Source organism: Rutidosis leptorrhynchoides, chromosome 2 (genome assembly GCF_046630445.1).
Source record: "Rutidosis leptorrhynchoides isolate AG116_Rl617_1_P2 chromosome 2, CSIRO_AGI_Rlap_v1, whole genome shotgun sequence".
In the NCBI taxonomy this organism is placed as follows: domain Eukaryota; kingdom Viridiplantae; phylum Streptophyta; class Magnoliopsida; order Asterales; family Asteraceae; genus Rutidosis; species Rutidosis leptorrhynchoides.
The window spans coordinates 93,375,601-93,391,243 of record NC_092334.1 but is presented as its reverse complement, the minus strand read 5'-3'; the positions used below and the strand labels follow the sequence as shown (position 1 = coordinate 93,391,243).

Below are 15,643 nucleotides of genomic sequence, written 5' to 3'. Positions count from 1 at the left end.
ATTTAATTGGGAGCCTTTATAAAATTCTATCTAAAGTTTTGACCAAAAGGCTACAAAGGGTTATTTCTTCGGTTATCGGTTTCGAACAAAGTGCATATATTAAGAATCGATATATTCTTGATGGCGTGTTAATTGCGAATGAAGTCCTGCATGATATCAAAGTAACCAAAAGAAAAGGCTTCCTATTTAAAGTTGACTTTGAGAAGGCTTTTGATAGCATTAGTTGGGACTTTCTAATGGAAACCATGGAGTTAATGGGATTCGGTCTCCGATGGAGACAATGGATCTTCGCATGTATTTCATCCGCTTTCATTTCGATTTTGGTCAACGGTTCCCCAACTAAAGAATTTTCTCTTTAGAAAGGCGTGAGGCAAGGAGATCCCCTCCCCCCTTATCTTTTTTATCATGGTAGCCGAAGGTTTCAACCATCTAATTAAATCTGCTGCACTTCATAGCCGCTTTTATGGGATCTCAATTGGGCGGGGGGACTTACGGGTCACGCATTTGCAATACGCGGATGACACTATATTTTTTGGTGAATGGGATAGGCGTAATGTGCAAAATCTTACTAAAATTCTTAAGTGCTTTGAATTGACACCGGGATTAAAAATCAATTTTCATAAGAGCTGTGTTTATGGACTTGGGGTCTCAAAAGTAGAAACGGAAAATATGGCGGCCTGGCTTGGGTGCGCAGCAGGTACACTCCCTATTACCTACCTTGGGCTTCCACTTGGATAGTCGATGAAACTCTCGAAATCATGGGATCCGATATTTGACAAGTTTGGTAAGAGGCTGGCGAATTGGAAAGCTAGATCCCTCTCGTATGGTGGTAGACATACATTAATTAAATTGGTATTATCTAGTCTACCTCTTTATTTCTTTTCGCTTTACTTATCCCCGTCTTGTGTTATTGAGAAGCTTGAGGGTTTGAGACGTCGGTTTTTTTGGGGCGGATCTTCCGAGGTCTCAAAAATGGCATGGGTTAAATGGGATACTTGTCTTAAGCCTCGTGAATTTGGTGGGTTAGATATTGCCCCTCTTGCCTTTAAAAATCGTGCCTTACTTGCAAAATGGTGGTGGCGGTTTAAACATGAAAATGACCCACTTTGGGTGTCTATTATTAAAAATATATACGGTGAGGACGGGGGCCTTAGCACTTCTTTTTCCCCTCCTTCCTCACGTGCTTCTTCCACTTGGGCGGGTATCCTTAAGGTGGGTAAAAATATCTTTAATGAAACTCCGCTTTCGCTAATTCTTTCAAAAAAGAGTCGTAGATGGGTCTAGTACACATTTTTGGGATGAATTATGGCTTGGGGAAATGGTTCTTAAAGACAAATTTAATAGGCTTTATAGACTTGATACAAATAAATTTGCCACAATTCTTGACCGGGCTCGATGGGAGGGCGGGAACTTTCATGCCACATGGTGTTGGTCCCGCGATATCTCGGGGAGATTGGAAGGGGACCTCACCACTCTTACTAATCTTTTATCTAGTTTTGTCCCGTGCAGCTCAGGTCGAGAAGAATAGTCATGGTCTTGGAGTAAGGATGGCTTGTTTTCGGTTCACAAGCTTACGGATATTCTCGTCCGGAGCAGCCCTGACAGCGGACCCGTGAACATAAAGTCGCTCTGCAACAAACTGGTCCCCCTCAAAGTTGAGTTGTTTATTTGGCGTACTCGACACAAATGGTTACCTACAAGAGTTGAACTTGACAAGAGAGGTATGAACCTGGGTACGGTACGTTGTCCGGTTTGTGACAATGGTTTGGAATCAGTAGAGCACTCCATCATCTTATGCACGTTCGCTTCTGACATTTGGAATCGAGTCTATGATTGGTGGAAGCTTGGCCCTTTTACAAACTTTGGTATAAATGAATCTTTTCTTGGGAATGGATATAACTTCACCTCCGACTTGGGAAAACAGTTGTGGCAAGCTACGGAATGGGTTACGGGATACATGATTTGGAAAAGTAGGAACGCTTTCACTTTCAGTAAGATAAAACTGACATGCGCAATGGTTTTCAAAGACATCCAACTTAAATGCTTCGAATGGTTCTCTAATAGGATCAAAGGTACCAATATTGAATGGGATGTCTGGCTTGCAAATCCACGAGTTTATGATTTGCTAGCTTTATCGTCTAGGAGATCCGAGATAGGTTAATTAATTGTTCTCCACGCAGGTTTTTTGCCCCACTCCTGGAGTAGTCATTTTGGTCGAGAGAATTTGGGGTGGATTTGGATGCTTTGTCGTTGAATTGCCAACACTGTACTCTGTCCCCACTCCAGCTTGTTTAGTTAATTCTTTTCAAGTCCAATCTCGACCTTAATGATAATGAACGAACTACGGCGTTTTCCTGCACACTTGTGGAGTCTTACTATCTCGGTTATATATTTGTCGTTTTGTTTTCCTAGATGTAGTTCCGTTTTTGTAAGTGTGACATTACTGTAATTATTTCGTGTTGATATATATAATACATACTTTCTTTGCCGTTAAAAAAAAAAAAGTATATTCTAAATATTTCAATGTTACTATTGTTTGTCTTTACACATTGGTAAGTAGATCTTATAAGTTACTCCGTATAAGTTATAACTAACAATCCACGACATTTATTGTGTCATTTACCTACATACTAATAGTGACTGCACTGGGTGTCGTTTGAAGATTTGGGCACACAACGTATTGTTGGTTTTTTTTTTTGAAAGGCATATTTATTTCATAGAATAAAGGTTACAGCAACAGACCATCAAACATTGAAGGCCTACACACGTCCGAGTACACGATTACATCACAAAAATAAAAGGATGTTGAGCAAACATCCACTACAAAGAAGAATTACAATCAATGCAACATATCAAAGGAACATTACAAAACACACGACTTTGGATTTGATAACCACGTTAGCCAATCTATCGATTTCCCTTTAATCCTTCTTGAAATCCACTCAAATGATATAACTTGGATTTCGTTCAACGCCATGGGACCACTCCACGATTTATCTTTGAAAACTTTTTGATTCCGGTTTTTCCAAATGAGGTATCCGGTTGACCATTCTACCGCTTGCCAAATTAAGATTTGAAGAGGCGATAGATGTTGAGACGATTTCCCAAGAAACGCCTCGCTAATGCTAAGACTTACCACATTTGCGAAGCCCCACCATTTGCATACTCTCTCCCAAACTTCCATTGCAAATTTACACAAGATCAAAGAATGCTCAACCGACTCCACTACATCATTGCATATTGGGCAAAGGACCGAATGAAGGTTCACCCCACGTTTATCTAATTCTACTCGTACCGCTAACCTTCGGAGTCTTGCTCTCCATATAAAGATTTCAATCTTTTTTGAAACAAGGGGATTTCGATGAGTTTCAATATGTAAAGAATTACCTTCGTTAATTTTTTCTTCGATTATTGAATGCAGCTTCTTTGTGGTAAGTTTGCCATTAGGTGCTAAAGTCCATCTCCATTCGTCCACGCCGCTATTGTTAAAAACAAAACCACTAATCATGTTAGAGAGTTCTTTGAGTTCTCCTATTGCACGGCCAGTCGGGTTGCGAGTCCAACGTATTGTTGTTTGATGCTTCGTATTCACTGTTCATCCCGTTCCTCCAAATTCGTATAAATTCATTAATAACTAACACTTAATGAATCTTAAATTATATAACTTGATATGCAGTTTACATAACGGGTAGTAACAAAACTTATGAATTAATTTGTAAAATAAGTAACCCCAAGTGGTGGCGTAGCCTAGTGTTGCACTTGAAAATCTCTTTTGGTAACTTAAGTTCTATCCTCATGAACTACATTTTGAGACTTGCATTTCAAAATAATAATTATGAAATAAGAAAATAAAGTTTTCTCCCTCAAATTTTTTTTTTTCTGAAAAAACTTTGGGCACTATTGAAGTGTATTCTATCATTAAATTTCAATTTTTCATATACCATAAAGCAAGAAAACATTACATATGTGTATGCTATATGCTATTGTTGACTTGTTAATATTAATAGTCAAATACTGACGAACATACTTATACACATGACACATGACACAACTTGATCAACTAAATGTAGCTAAAACAACTTTGCATTGAATGAACATGACTTCACGAGTTATTACACATGTCATTGCATAAGACTTAATTGAAGCAAATTTCAGCTGCAAAATATGGACTCAAAACATCAAGAAAACTCATAAACACTATACGGAGTATATTCCAATGAAAAGCCAACATAAAACGCACTTATGCCATGTGTATTTATACGTCATTATCTTTTAATTTAGAATCACAAATCACAATCTACATCAAGATTTTTGGTACACCAATTCTGATTGTTAAATAGTGTACACGTGGAAGCCGCTGATAGGATTATAAATTAACAAGAAAAGTGTAAGCTTGGAAGAATAAGCAAGCGTTTTAAGGCCGTCCTTTTCACCTTTAATAATATTTATATTTTAATTTTATATAGGAGTATTTATATTTATTTATTTATTATTATTAAATTAAAAAGTCTTTCACAGATCTTTATACAATGAACACATGAAACAGTTGGGGTGGCTTGATTACCAATTTATATCATCACACTCTATATTTGCACGTAACCCATATTAAAGATCAGAACATTTTCATATAAAGTTTCAATCTTTTTGTCGAACCCCAAACTTGATCTCACAAGGGTTTATATAATAAAAAAAAAAAAAAAAAAAAAAATCAATTTTTGATCATACACAATGATATGTTCTATAAAGCAGTCTCAGTTTCTGGGTTGTAATCCAAATCTTAAAAGAAACCCTTTTGTTCAATTATCAGCTTCACCATCAATTTCTATCCCTAAAATGTCAAAAGTTTCTGCTATGTCTGTCAAAAAACCTTTACATGTTTCTTCAATAGAGACTTTAGGATTACACAAGAGGAAATCATTGATCACGTGCAAGGCACATGATGCTGATAAATCAGAAGGTGAAGGTGTTGTTGAAAAAGCTGAAGCAGCAAGAAAAGTAAAAATTGGATTTTATTTTGCAACATGGTGGTTTTTGAATGTGATTTTTAATATTTATAATAAAAAGGTTTTGAATGCTTTTCCATTTCCATGGTTGACATCAACTTTGTCTCTTGCTGCTGGATCTCTCATTATGTTGATTTCATGGGCTACAAAAGTTGCTGAAGCACCCAATACTGATCTTGACTTTTGGAAATCTTTGTTCCCAGTAAGCAATTTAGGGTTTTATTTCCATAAATTTTTTTTTTTTACTGTTAACCAATTCTGTGATCTGGGTTTTGTGTAATTATCTATTCTGTATATGGGTTTAGGTTAAAGTTTTGAAATTTTTGGGTGTGTTAATGTATTTATGAATCTTGATTATGTTATGTTTTAGGTTGCATTGGCACATACAATTGGTCATGTGGCAGCAACTGTGAGTATGTCAAAGGTGGCTGTATCTTTTACTCATATAATTAAAAGCAGTGAGCCTGCTTTCAGTGTATTGGTTTCAAGGTTCATTTTGGGCGAATCGTTCCCATTGCCGGTTTACTTGTCTCTCGTACCGATTATCGGTGGTTGTGGTCTTGCTGCTCTTACTGAACTCAATTTCAACATGACTGGTAATCACAAGTTTCTTGCTTTATGAGCTATTAAGGAATATTTGTGCAGGCTTTGAGTAATTTGTTTATCTGTTTTTTAAAATTTCAGGATTTATGGGAGCAATGATTTCTAATTTGGCATTTGTGTTTAGGAACATATTTTCAAAAAAAGGGATGAAGGGGAAATCTGTTAGTGGGATGAATTATTATGCTTGTTTATCAATGCTTTCTCTGTTGATTCTTACTCCATTTGCAATTGCTGTTGAGGGCCCACAGCTTTGGGCTGTTGGGTGGCAGAAAGCCATCACTGAAATTGGACCCCATTTCATTTGGTAAATTCATATGACATCTACCTACTCTTTTGACCATTCTAATTTGTTGGCTCATGTATATACTATATAGTCTAATTTGTATCCTATATTAACAAGTTTTGTTACTTCAGCTCTTCACAAATGAAACTTATAGGACTTTTTTGTGCAGCCCTTGTTATATATTGATCTAAGGTATTTGGATATGCTAATTAAAGCTGATTAAGGTGACTTGAATACTTACAACTAGAATTGATAATATATCAGTTGAAACTGTGGACTGATAGGCGGTACCTAGTTCTACAAGTATTTCAATAGGCGTGAAAGTTAGGCACACATCCTTTTCTGTTTTAATAATATGTTTACTTACAACGGTTACTTGCCTTCTAATAAATAAAAGATCAGAATTGTAATCAGCTTAATCAATTCGACACTATTACTCCAACCCGGTTGATAGGCATATAAGCTAAAATAAGTTGTATAATCTTCCGATTTAAGTTTCTTATACTCAGTGGCGAATGTAGGTGTGAGCATGGATGCAAACGACGGTTGCGGCGGCTGTTGTGACGGCCGTTGCAGCGGTTTGGTGACTAGCCCGCCCCGTTTCGCCTAAAACCGTCTTATTAGTCGGTCAACGCTAAAAGTCAGGTCAAAGTCGGGAAAGTCGGTCAACAATCTTTCAAAAGTTGATTCTTTGTCTGATCTTGTTCTAGTGTAAACGAAAATCCCAAGCCTATTTAAAAATTAGCTGGGAAAGATGATGTAATCCCTATGTCGAAGCCAAATGGCTTTTCGCCTACAAAGTCGAGTGATAGTCGTGTTACATCGTTTTTGATTTTCAACTTTCCGGATTCTTGGTCTCGTGATGATTGTCGGAGAGTTTTCGAGAATTATGGGGCTCTCAAAGACGTGTACTTTGCTCGGAAGAGATTGTCGAGCGGCCAACGCTTCGGGTACGTCCGATTCGATGGCATTTCCGACATCGATTCCTTCACGAAAGTTTTAAACAACATACATGTCAACGGGAGGTGGATTCGTGCCTATAAAGCTTTAGAGAGAAATGTGACCAAACGAGTACTGAATAATGGTCGTATTTCTAACCTGAATGCTGATGTTTATGGTCGTGCTCCCAATCTAAATGTCGATGATTATGATGAATTTCCACATGCTCCTTGGAGTCGTGCTTCGTCAAACCCGTCAAATCCAATTAGCCGGGAAGGTAATTCCTTCGCAGATTCTGTTGTTGGGTCTAACCAACAACCCAATGTGTCTCAGCATAATAATTCAAATCGTATCGAGATAAAAGTCGGAGGTAAATGGATCGATTTTGATCTTCCGGAATCGGTGAGCAATCATAATCTTGTTTTTAGTTTTAACAAGGATCGGATTTCGTGGTCTCTAATCGAAGTTAATAAGTTCCGATTCGAAGATGCTGATAGTGGGATTCAATCGAAGCAGGCCAAGGGTTATAATTTGGGTGATAATAAATCGTCAGATATGGATTCAGTTTCGTCACGTGAGCTTAATGTAACGGCAGAGGGGGATGTGCATTGTGAAGAAGTTAAGATGGAAGTTCACGGTGATAATCTTACTGTGAATGTCGATGTTGTCGTTGATGATGAGGTTGAAGAGGGAGAGATCACGATGGTTGATTTTGGTGATGACGTAGTTCCGCCACAATCCGACGACCCTCTCGCCTCGACATCTGCACCGGATTTCAAATTAGGCGGCGACTCACTGCCCAAAAATTTACAGTCGCCGATGTCTTCTGATGCAATTTCCAATGTTGATGGTGCTGTGTTCGAGGAAAGCAGGGGCACGCGTGTGCCTGTTTATCCGATTCCCCATTCGTGCAGTTCCCAAAATCAACATCAAACTGGGCCAGTTCCTCATACTGGGCCAGTTCCTCATGTTGGGCCAGACTCTTCAAGTGAATTTGCTATGGATAATCAGGACATAAACGGGCTGGGCCTAGGCTTAGATGAACTTGACGTGGGTGACCCTAGCCCAATAGGAAATGTTCATGCCGAGTTGCAGGACGTACCCCTCTGTCCTGCTTTTACCGCGGTAGCTCGGTTTCGTGTTAAAAGGAAAAAAGCTCCTCCTTTGATCAAAAGTCATTTTATTAAACATGTGTGGGGTAGGAATAATATGAAGCATAACCGACGTCGAGATAATTTTCGGTGGCACGATAGATATTTTATCGAGAATGTGATGAATGACTCGGAAGAGGATATTGGTTGTTGTTCGTGTTGCTCTTCTTGCGCGTCATCGGACTCGGAAGCATAGTTTTTTAGTTGTCGTGTCGTGTCCTCGTGATTGTGTATCTTCTTTAGTTTCGTGCCTTTGTGTGTGCGTGCGTCCTTTTTATGCGGTTGTGTGTTGGTTCGTGTAATTGTCTAGCTCCTTGCTAGTCTTTTTTCGTGTACTGTTTTATTCTTAATAATAAAATCTGCTTGCCTTTCAAAAAAAAAAAAAAAAAAAAAGCTGGGAAAAGCACCGACTTAGTATCTCTTGAAGATAAATTAATAAGTACACTATAATAATTATACAAAACATTATAAAAAACATATATATTCTTTTAAAGTCAACGCTAGTCAACGTCCTTCTCGACCGCATCTTGACTATTTTGACCTTTCAAGGTCCTGACTTACTCGTCCCCATCTCGCGTCCTTTTCAACCTTGGGTGTGAGGTCCAAGGACCACCTTATTAATTTTTTTTTTTCAAATTACCACTCAAATTGTATAGGATACTACTAAATTCGAAGATATGACCCCGTTGATTTTTAAATTTAGTGGTTTTATGTAAGTAAACAATCATTATAAAGTGCCACTCAAATTGTATAGGACTCATTTGAGTTTTGAAGCTATAATTGCCACTGCTTTTTTTTTCTTTTTTTTATATAATTGCCCCTGCTTATACAATACTTATATGAATATATGATATACGATGATGTTCTTTTAGATGCTGATATGATCTCATGTTGTTTGTTGTTATTGGCTGAATGCTAAAGGTGTGTCCTTTTATGGTTTATGTTTTTGTTTGATAGGTGGATGGCTGCTCAAAGTATCTTCTACCACTTGTACAACCAAGTTTCCTACATGTCACTTGACGAAATCTCGCCTTTGACATTTAGCATTGGAAACACAATGAAACGTATATCTGTCATCGTCTCATCGATTATAATCTTTCATACACCTGTTCAGCCTGTCAATGCTCTTGGAGCCGCAATTGCTGTCCTAGGAACTTTCTTGTATTCTCAGGTAACATTCCGGCTGGTTTTCATCTAAATTTGTTTATTTTGTCTTGTTTTTGTCTTTTGAGTGCTGACCACATGAAAACAAATTGCATGTAGTAGCAAAGATTTGCCCTAATTTTAACCGTCCGTGTCATTCTGGACCACATATTTAACAGATAGTTTTTTGATATTGATGTTTGGGAGTAAAACAAAAAAGTTTTTGTAGTTTACCATGATATGACCTTTTTTTTTGTAGTTTTTATATGATCAATGTACAATGAAGTAACAAATCTGGTTCAATTTCTGTTTTGAGCAACATGCTTTCGTTATCACTCAAAAAATGATCAAATTTACAAAACTTCTCTTTCAGGTCAATTTGTAAGCTAACAAATTCCACAAATCATCTGTGAATAAGTCAATATGGTCAAAGTTACCAAATTTTTAAGTAACAATTTTAAGTTGTAAATTATTCCTATTTGTTAGAATAAAAAGTCTCTAGTCAGGACTAGTCGGTAAGGACCTTGTATAGTCAGCCTAGTTGGAGACGAACGTTGACCAACTTTGACTGTAACTGCATTTAACCAACTTTCACCAATTTAACCTAATAAATCCAACCATGAACTAATGAATCCGACTAAATTAGACTTTTGACAATTTTTAGTCGTCGGCCAACATTAAAATCCTGGCTAGTTGAGGACTCTTCACACAACCGAAAAGACACCAAAGTTTGGAACTGTAATAACTCGCGTCTTATAAATCTCTTTTCTTTTCAGGCAAAGCAATAAAGTTGGACGACGATGAGCTTTTTTGTTTGTACCATAAACAAGAGGCAAAAACACTTCTAATTTTGTAGATAATAAAGAATGATAATAATGAAATGGCAAGTAGTTGCATGCCAATGAAAAGTGCAGTAAACAACTGTGAAGCTTTTTTCTTTGAAAAAAACAAAGACAAGATAAGCATCCTCTTTTCACAGCACAACAATGTTATATTTTTCATCTATATATATGCAAGAGATTGGTTTGTATTTTTAACCCTCATCTATTCATGTAAACAATAAAGTGAACAAGCAATTGTAACTTGTTCTCCACACAGGTATACATGATGATAACTTTATTAATCTTAGAAAGAAAGAAAAAAAACATATGTCGCATTTAGTTCAAGAAAATCTTGAAAACTTTCATACCCTGAACTAAAAGCTCCGAAATCTTTCTGATTTTTACATCAAACCTTCAAGTGTTTAATGGCAGTATGAACATCTTTGTCACCTCTTCCACTGCAATTAAGAACAACCTTGGTTCCATCTGCAAGTGTCGGACATAGTTTCTCGAGATAAGCAAGTGCGTGTGATGTTTCCAGAGCTGGGATTATGCCCTCTAGTCTAGATAGTCTCTTAAAGGCTGCATATATAATCAATCATCCAAAATTCATAAAACAGACTTTTTTTCTTTTCTTTTCTTTTCAAATATATAGTCAAATATGATACAGGTCAGCTGACTCCAATATGTTTCATAGGCAATATTATACAAAAATCCTTATAACCGAATAATGATTATAAGGATTTCCTAACAAAAGCCCTTAGGGTTGTTGTTAAAACCAAATCTTTGATATAAAGTGTTGTACACGACGGTTAATTATTATCTTAATAGTGACAATTATTCAGATGTACAATACTTTTAAACGTGTTAACAACAACCCAATAACTTTTAAGTGTGTTAACGAGACATCCTTAGGGCTGTCATTAAAAAAATCCTTATAATAATAAGATACATTAGTACGTAATTAGTAATTATTGTAGTAGTTTAGTACAGGGAAAGATAATGTCTAAAAACCCAAATATTTATACGGGTATGCATACATTATACAACATTTCTTAATCACAAATTCCACTTATTGAAATATGAAATCAGGCTTAACATACCTTCCAATGCCTCTTCATCAGTGACACTATAATATTCCGCACGACCTATATCCTTCAAATAGCTGTGTTCCGGTCCAACTCCAGGGTAATCCAACCTTAAATGACAAAGACAAAACATATTCAATGTGAGAAAAACATTCAATCGAACGTATTAAAGTGGACCGGGCAGTAAAAAGTTCATTACTTTACCCTGCACTTATAGAATGAGGCTCGATTATCTGGCCATCATCGTCCTGTAACAAATAGCTCATAGCACCATGCAACACCCCAACCTCTCCTTTAGTCAATGTAGCTGCATGTTTTCCACTGTCTAACCCAAAACCCGCAGCCTCTACACCGATTAATCGAACGTCTTTATCGTCAACAAATTCATGAAAGATTCCCATTGCGTTCGACCCTCCACCGACACAAGCAACCAACACATCTGGCTTCCCGCCCCATTTTTCCATTGCTTGTTTCCTTGTTTCTTTACCAATTACTGCATGGAACTCCCGAACCATCATCGGGTACGGATGTGGGCCCGCAACCGAACCCAAAATGTAATGTGTTGTTTCAACGTTCGTCACCCAGTCCCTTATCGCTTCTGATGTAGCATCCTTCAATGTTGCTGTCCCAGAATGAACTGCTCTAACCTACATATGATGCAACAACTGAATGTGTCAACTTGGCATTTACATTTTGTTAAAAAAACAAAAAATAAACAAAAGGGTATTATACAAAAAGCTGGCTTAAAAGGGAAATGGGTCAGATATGTTGCAACTTGGGAAAAGTCTATCTAATTCATAAAACCTTCTGATCGTTGTATTCAAACATTTAGAAGATCATCGCCATATAAAGTAGTTTGTACTCATATAAAAGTGTTTACGTCCAAAGAGTAAAAAATTAGAAAAATGGACTAAGTAGTGTATGTGGGTGAACCTGGACCTCGATTGTTTTTTTTTTCTTTAAGCAATCACACAATTCATATATTATAGATTTATAGGGTTGCATAACTCGGAATTACTCGGCGAGTACTTGGTCAAACTTGGTCAAAATTAAAGTCATACTTGGTCAATCTGAGTACTCTTCGAGTTGCCGAGTACTCTCTAAAAAGTCCCGACCGAATACTCCCCACCCAGTAGCGATTTTTGCAACCTTGCATGTATAAGAAGAGTGACAAACAAACCTCTGCTCCAAGTAGCTTCATTCGAAACACGTTAAGTGCTTGCCTTTCCATATCTTGAGCACCCATATATATAATACACTTCAACCCGAAACGAGCACATACAGTAGCAGTTGCAACTCCATGTTGCCCAGCCCCAGTCTCGGCAATAATACGTTCTTTACCCAACTTCTTAGCCAACAATGCTTGAGCAACTGCATTATTAATCTTATGTGCACCCGTATGGTTAAGATCTTCCCTCTTAAGGTAAATTTCAGGTCCTTCACCGTTTGGACGCTTATAGTGTTCTGTAAGTCTTTCGGCAAAATAAAGAGGACTTTCCCTACCCACGTAGTCCTTTAGTATGCAATTCAACTCCTCCTACACTTGCATAAATCATTGCAAACTCACAATTATTATATTAGTTACATAACACAAAAGTAAACGCATCGACATAACCGACAATTTGCAACTTTTCTTTCCATAGCAATTTTTTTTTTCTTTTTGTTATTTTTACTAAGATTATATTATAAGCGGATGTTCGGATCTTATTCACAAGTTTATAGCTTGATTACCATATTTTAATGTCAACGGTAACCTACTTATACTTCTATCTAATCATTTATCAATTTATAAGTATCAAGTTATAACTATCTGTTCATTTAGCCCAAAACCCATTTTAAACTTGGTTAAATAGGCTTTTTACTGCACATAATTACTAAAGGTACTAAATTTGTAAAATCGGTTACAATTGTACCATGAATCAGTCATATGACATATACATGCATGACCAATTTCATTGAATCTTAACTGATATAGATCAGAAATCAAATAAAGGTTAGTTCTTTTTTCTCCCACTCAAAATTAATAACTGCAACTTGACTGAATCATTAACAAATTGGGTCATTTAGTATGTAAAATCAATTATCTCCATTAAATGAGAAAATTGCGCGGTTGGTCCCTGTGGTTTACATGAAATGGGGTGTTTGGTCCCTGAACTTCATTTTCGGGGTTGTTGGTCCCTGTGATTTTCAAAACACGCGTGGTTGGTCCCTAACAGGGACCAACTACACCAGTTTTGAACTTTCATTTTCGGGGTTGTTGGTCCCTGACAGGGACCAACCACGCGTGTTTTGAAAATCACAGGGACCAACAACCTCGAAAATGAAGTTCAGGGACCAAACACCCCATTTCATGTAAACCACAGGGACCAACCGCGCAATTTTCTCCCATTAAATACATATAGTTCCATATTCTATTAAGATGTTTTGTAGTTTCTTTGGGTCCAGTAATTAAGTTAAAATCAGAAGGGTTCTTTTTTTATGGTTGAACAAGTAAAGGCCCAACCTACTCTTATCTTCACAAAGTTAATATTTCTCCGTAGTATTTTTAGTGCAAATGGCCCGAAAAGGTAATCTAAGTTACCAAAACTGCCAAAGAAATACATTCATGTATTTGACTGAGTATCTAAATAGCATGTAGACTTTTCCAGATGCCCGAAAAAGATTTTGTTTTTTTTAATTTGGAACTCGAGAAGGATTACAATTTTAAAAAGTGTTAGATTGAGGTAATTCGTGCTGACGTGGCCTTTTTTTAACTTGATACTGCCAATCTGTAAATCCACGTATACATATTATTTAAATCCTCAATCCATGTGAATAAATCAATTATCAATTATAACCCATCAAAATTGGGTCAAATCGTCCCATATAATAAGAATATGATCACAACCCTAAATCATAATAACTATTTCTCACAACCCTAACTCATTCACATCGATTTTTTCTCAAATCCCAAGTAAATACTCTGAAATCTTGAGACGAACCTCTACGGTCTTTTCATGTGACAATGTTTTCCAACTTATTTCGAACAACCCCAACTCAATTTTGCGATTGGTAAGTAATCCTCCATGGTTGCCGATAATAACAATAAACTTTGTACTATTAGGGTTCATTTTGGTTATTTTAGAATGGATACTATGACGTATGGTGGTGGTGCTTTACTGACTTTCAACGATTATGATTTTACTAAAAACAACGTTAAAGAGTTCTCATAACATTAAAGATGTTCTCGACATGGTATGTCGAATACGAGAAGGTGGTCTTAAGTATTTGAAAACTGATAAGGACATGAGAAAATTGGTTAACCTAGCCACAAAGACTCTTGTTGATGTGTTTTTGGATCATAATGTGTTTTTGGAACATGTTGATGAATCATGTTCCACATATTGAGCCTAATTGTCCTTTTAGATTGTAGGCCTCAGAGATAGTAGATAAAGGAACAATTCAAATCAAGTCTTTAAAGCAAGTCAATAGATTATAATTTAGGGTCATTGGTGACCATTGAATGAATTAGTAACAAGTTAGCAGATATGATTAGAGAGAATCTTAAGATAAAACTAAGTCAAGTGCAAGACATCAGTTAAGAATCTAATTTAATTTATCAGTTTAAGACTTAACGGAACTTAGTCATGTGCTAGTCACGTGACTGAGTTAAGGCAAAGCTTAACCGAGTTAGCAGAATCAGCTTCCAATCCAACATATATTACAATAATCAATCAATACAAATTTCGAAATCTACAAATTGAATGAAAAAGATAATTAATTTACTTAACAAAATAAAAACCTGGAAATCATGATCGGTGGCGAGTGCATGAAATGCAGATTCAAGTTCAGAGAGAGCATACATTAGGGTTTCAGGTACGTATTTCCCCCCAAATTTACCGAACCGCCCGAGTGAATCGGGCCGAAGTTGAACCACTGCCGGTTCATCATCATGAACCGCCGCCGATAGGTTATTGGTCATTACACAAGAAATGGAAAACGGTTTCGGGGATAAAGATGTAATTTTGTTGAATGTGGAGGGCAATTGTGAAGGGTAGGGTTTGGGTTTTGCAATGGGGTTAGTAGTTCTGTAGATTGAAGAAGAAAATGCCATTTTTATTTTGCAAATTTTGAGGGTGATTGTATTGCTGAAGAAGGCTTATTTATAGAATGTAGGCGTCAGGTGTGAGTGACTCATTGGTGACGTGTCAAACCATACACCTTTCCTCACAGGTTTTATTTATAGTTTGACTAATTTTGGACCATCATATGATATCTCCCTGTCAAGTTAAATCTAAATTGGCCCAGTGGATCAAACGAAAGGGAAGTTATTTGGGCCGTTTGGGCTTATAACCAGGCTTTGACCTTTTCTCACCTCCCATATTCTAAGGGTGCGTTTGATATAACTGAATGATTTAGTGCTGAATGGTTCAGAATCTGAATGGTTGAGAGCCTATGAATAAAGTTTGATCTGAATGAAAATAAGTTGTTTGATAATCATTTAGAATGAACGATATGAACTGAGTAAAACTACCTTATTAACGTGTTACATTAATAAAAAAATTAATATACTTGTTGGTTAAGTGATCAGGATATGATTTCAGGACAATATTACAGAAAATTTAGACTCTTA

At 36.8% G+C, this 15,643-nt stretch overlaps 5 protein-coding genes across 5 annotated transcripts; 3 read left to right on the top strand and 2 right to left on the bottom strand.

The window, feature by feature from the left end:
* The first annotated feature begins 405 nt into the window (after positions 1-405).
* Positions 406-738, top strand: LOC139888079 (uncharacterized). Its single transcript, XM_071871112.1, has one exon. The coding sequence runs from the start codon at positions 406-408 to the stop codon at positions 736-738; it is 333 nt and encodes a 110-aa protein (XP_071727213.1).
* Positions 739-1,723: 985 nt separating this feature from the next.
* LOC139888078 (uncharacterized) lies at positions 1,724-2,161 on the top strand. The gene has a single exon (XM_071871111.1). The coding sequence runs from the start codon at positions 1,724-1,726 to the stop codon at positions 2,159-2,161; it is 438 nt and encodes a 145-aa protein (XP_071727212.1).
* A 702-nt stretch (positions 2,162-2,863) lies between these two features.
* LOC139888077 (uncharacterized) lies at positions 2,864-3,508 on the bottom strand. Its single transcript, XM_071871110.1, has one exon. It carries the CDS (start codon positions 3,506-3,508, stop codon positions 2,864-2,866), a length of 645 nt encoding a protein of 214 aa, XP_071727211.1.
* A 965-nt stretch (positions 3,509-4,473) lies between these two features.
* On the top strand, positions 4,474-10,227 carry LOC139891164 (glucose-6-phosphate/phosphate translocator 1, chloroplastic-like). The gene is made up of 5 exons (XM_071874112.1): positions 4,474-5,205; positions 5,374-5,599; positions 5,688-5,910; positions 8,937-9,150; positions 9,899-10,227. Exons 1-5 carry the CDS (start codon positions 4,729-4,731, stop codon positions 9,908-9,910), a joined length of 1,152 nt encoding a protein of 383 aa, XP_071730213.1. The 5' UTR covers positions 4,474-4,728; the 3' UTR covers positions 9,911-10,227.
* Positions 10,094-15,124, bottom strand: LOC139891163 (tryptophan synthase beta chain 1-like). Its single transcript, XM_071874111.1, has 5 exons — positions 14,813-15,124; positions 12,212-12,568; positions 11,236-11,678; positions 11,047-11,141; positions 10,094-10,525 (listed from the first exon to the last, which is right to left on the bottom strand). Exons 1-5 carry the CDS (start codon positions 15,122-15,124, stop codon positions 10,350-10,352), a joined length of 1,383 nt encoding a protein of 460 aa, XP_071730212.1. The 3' UTR covers positions 10,094-10,349.
* Positions 15,125-15,643: the final 519 nt, after the last annotated feature.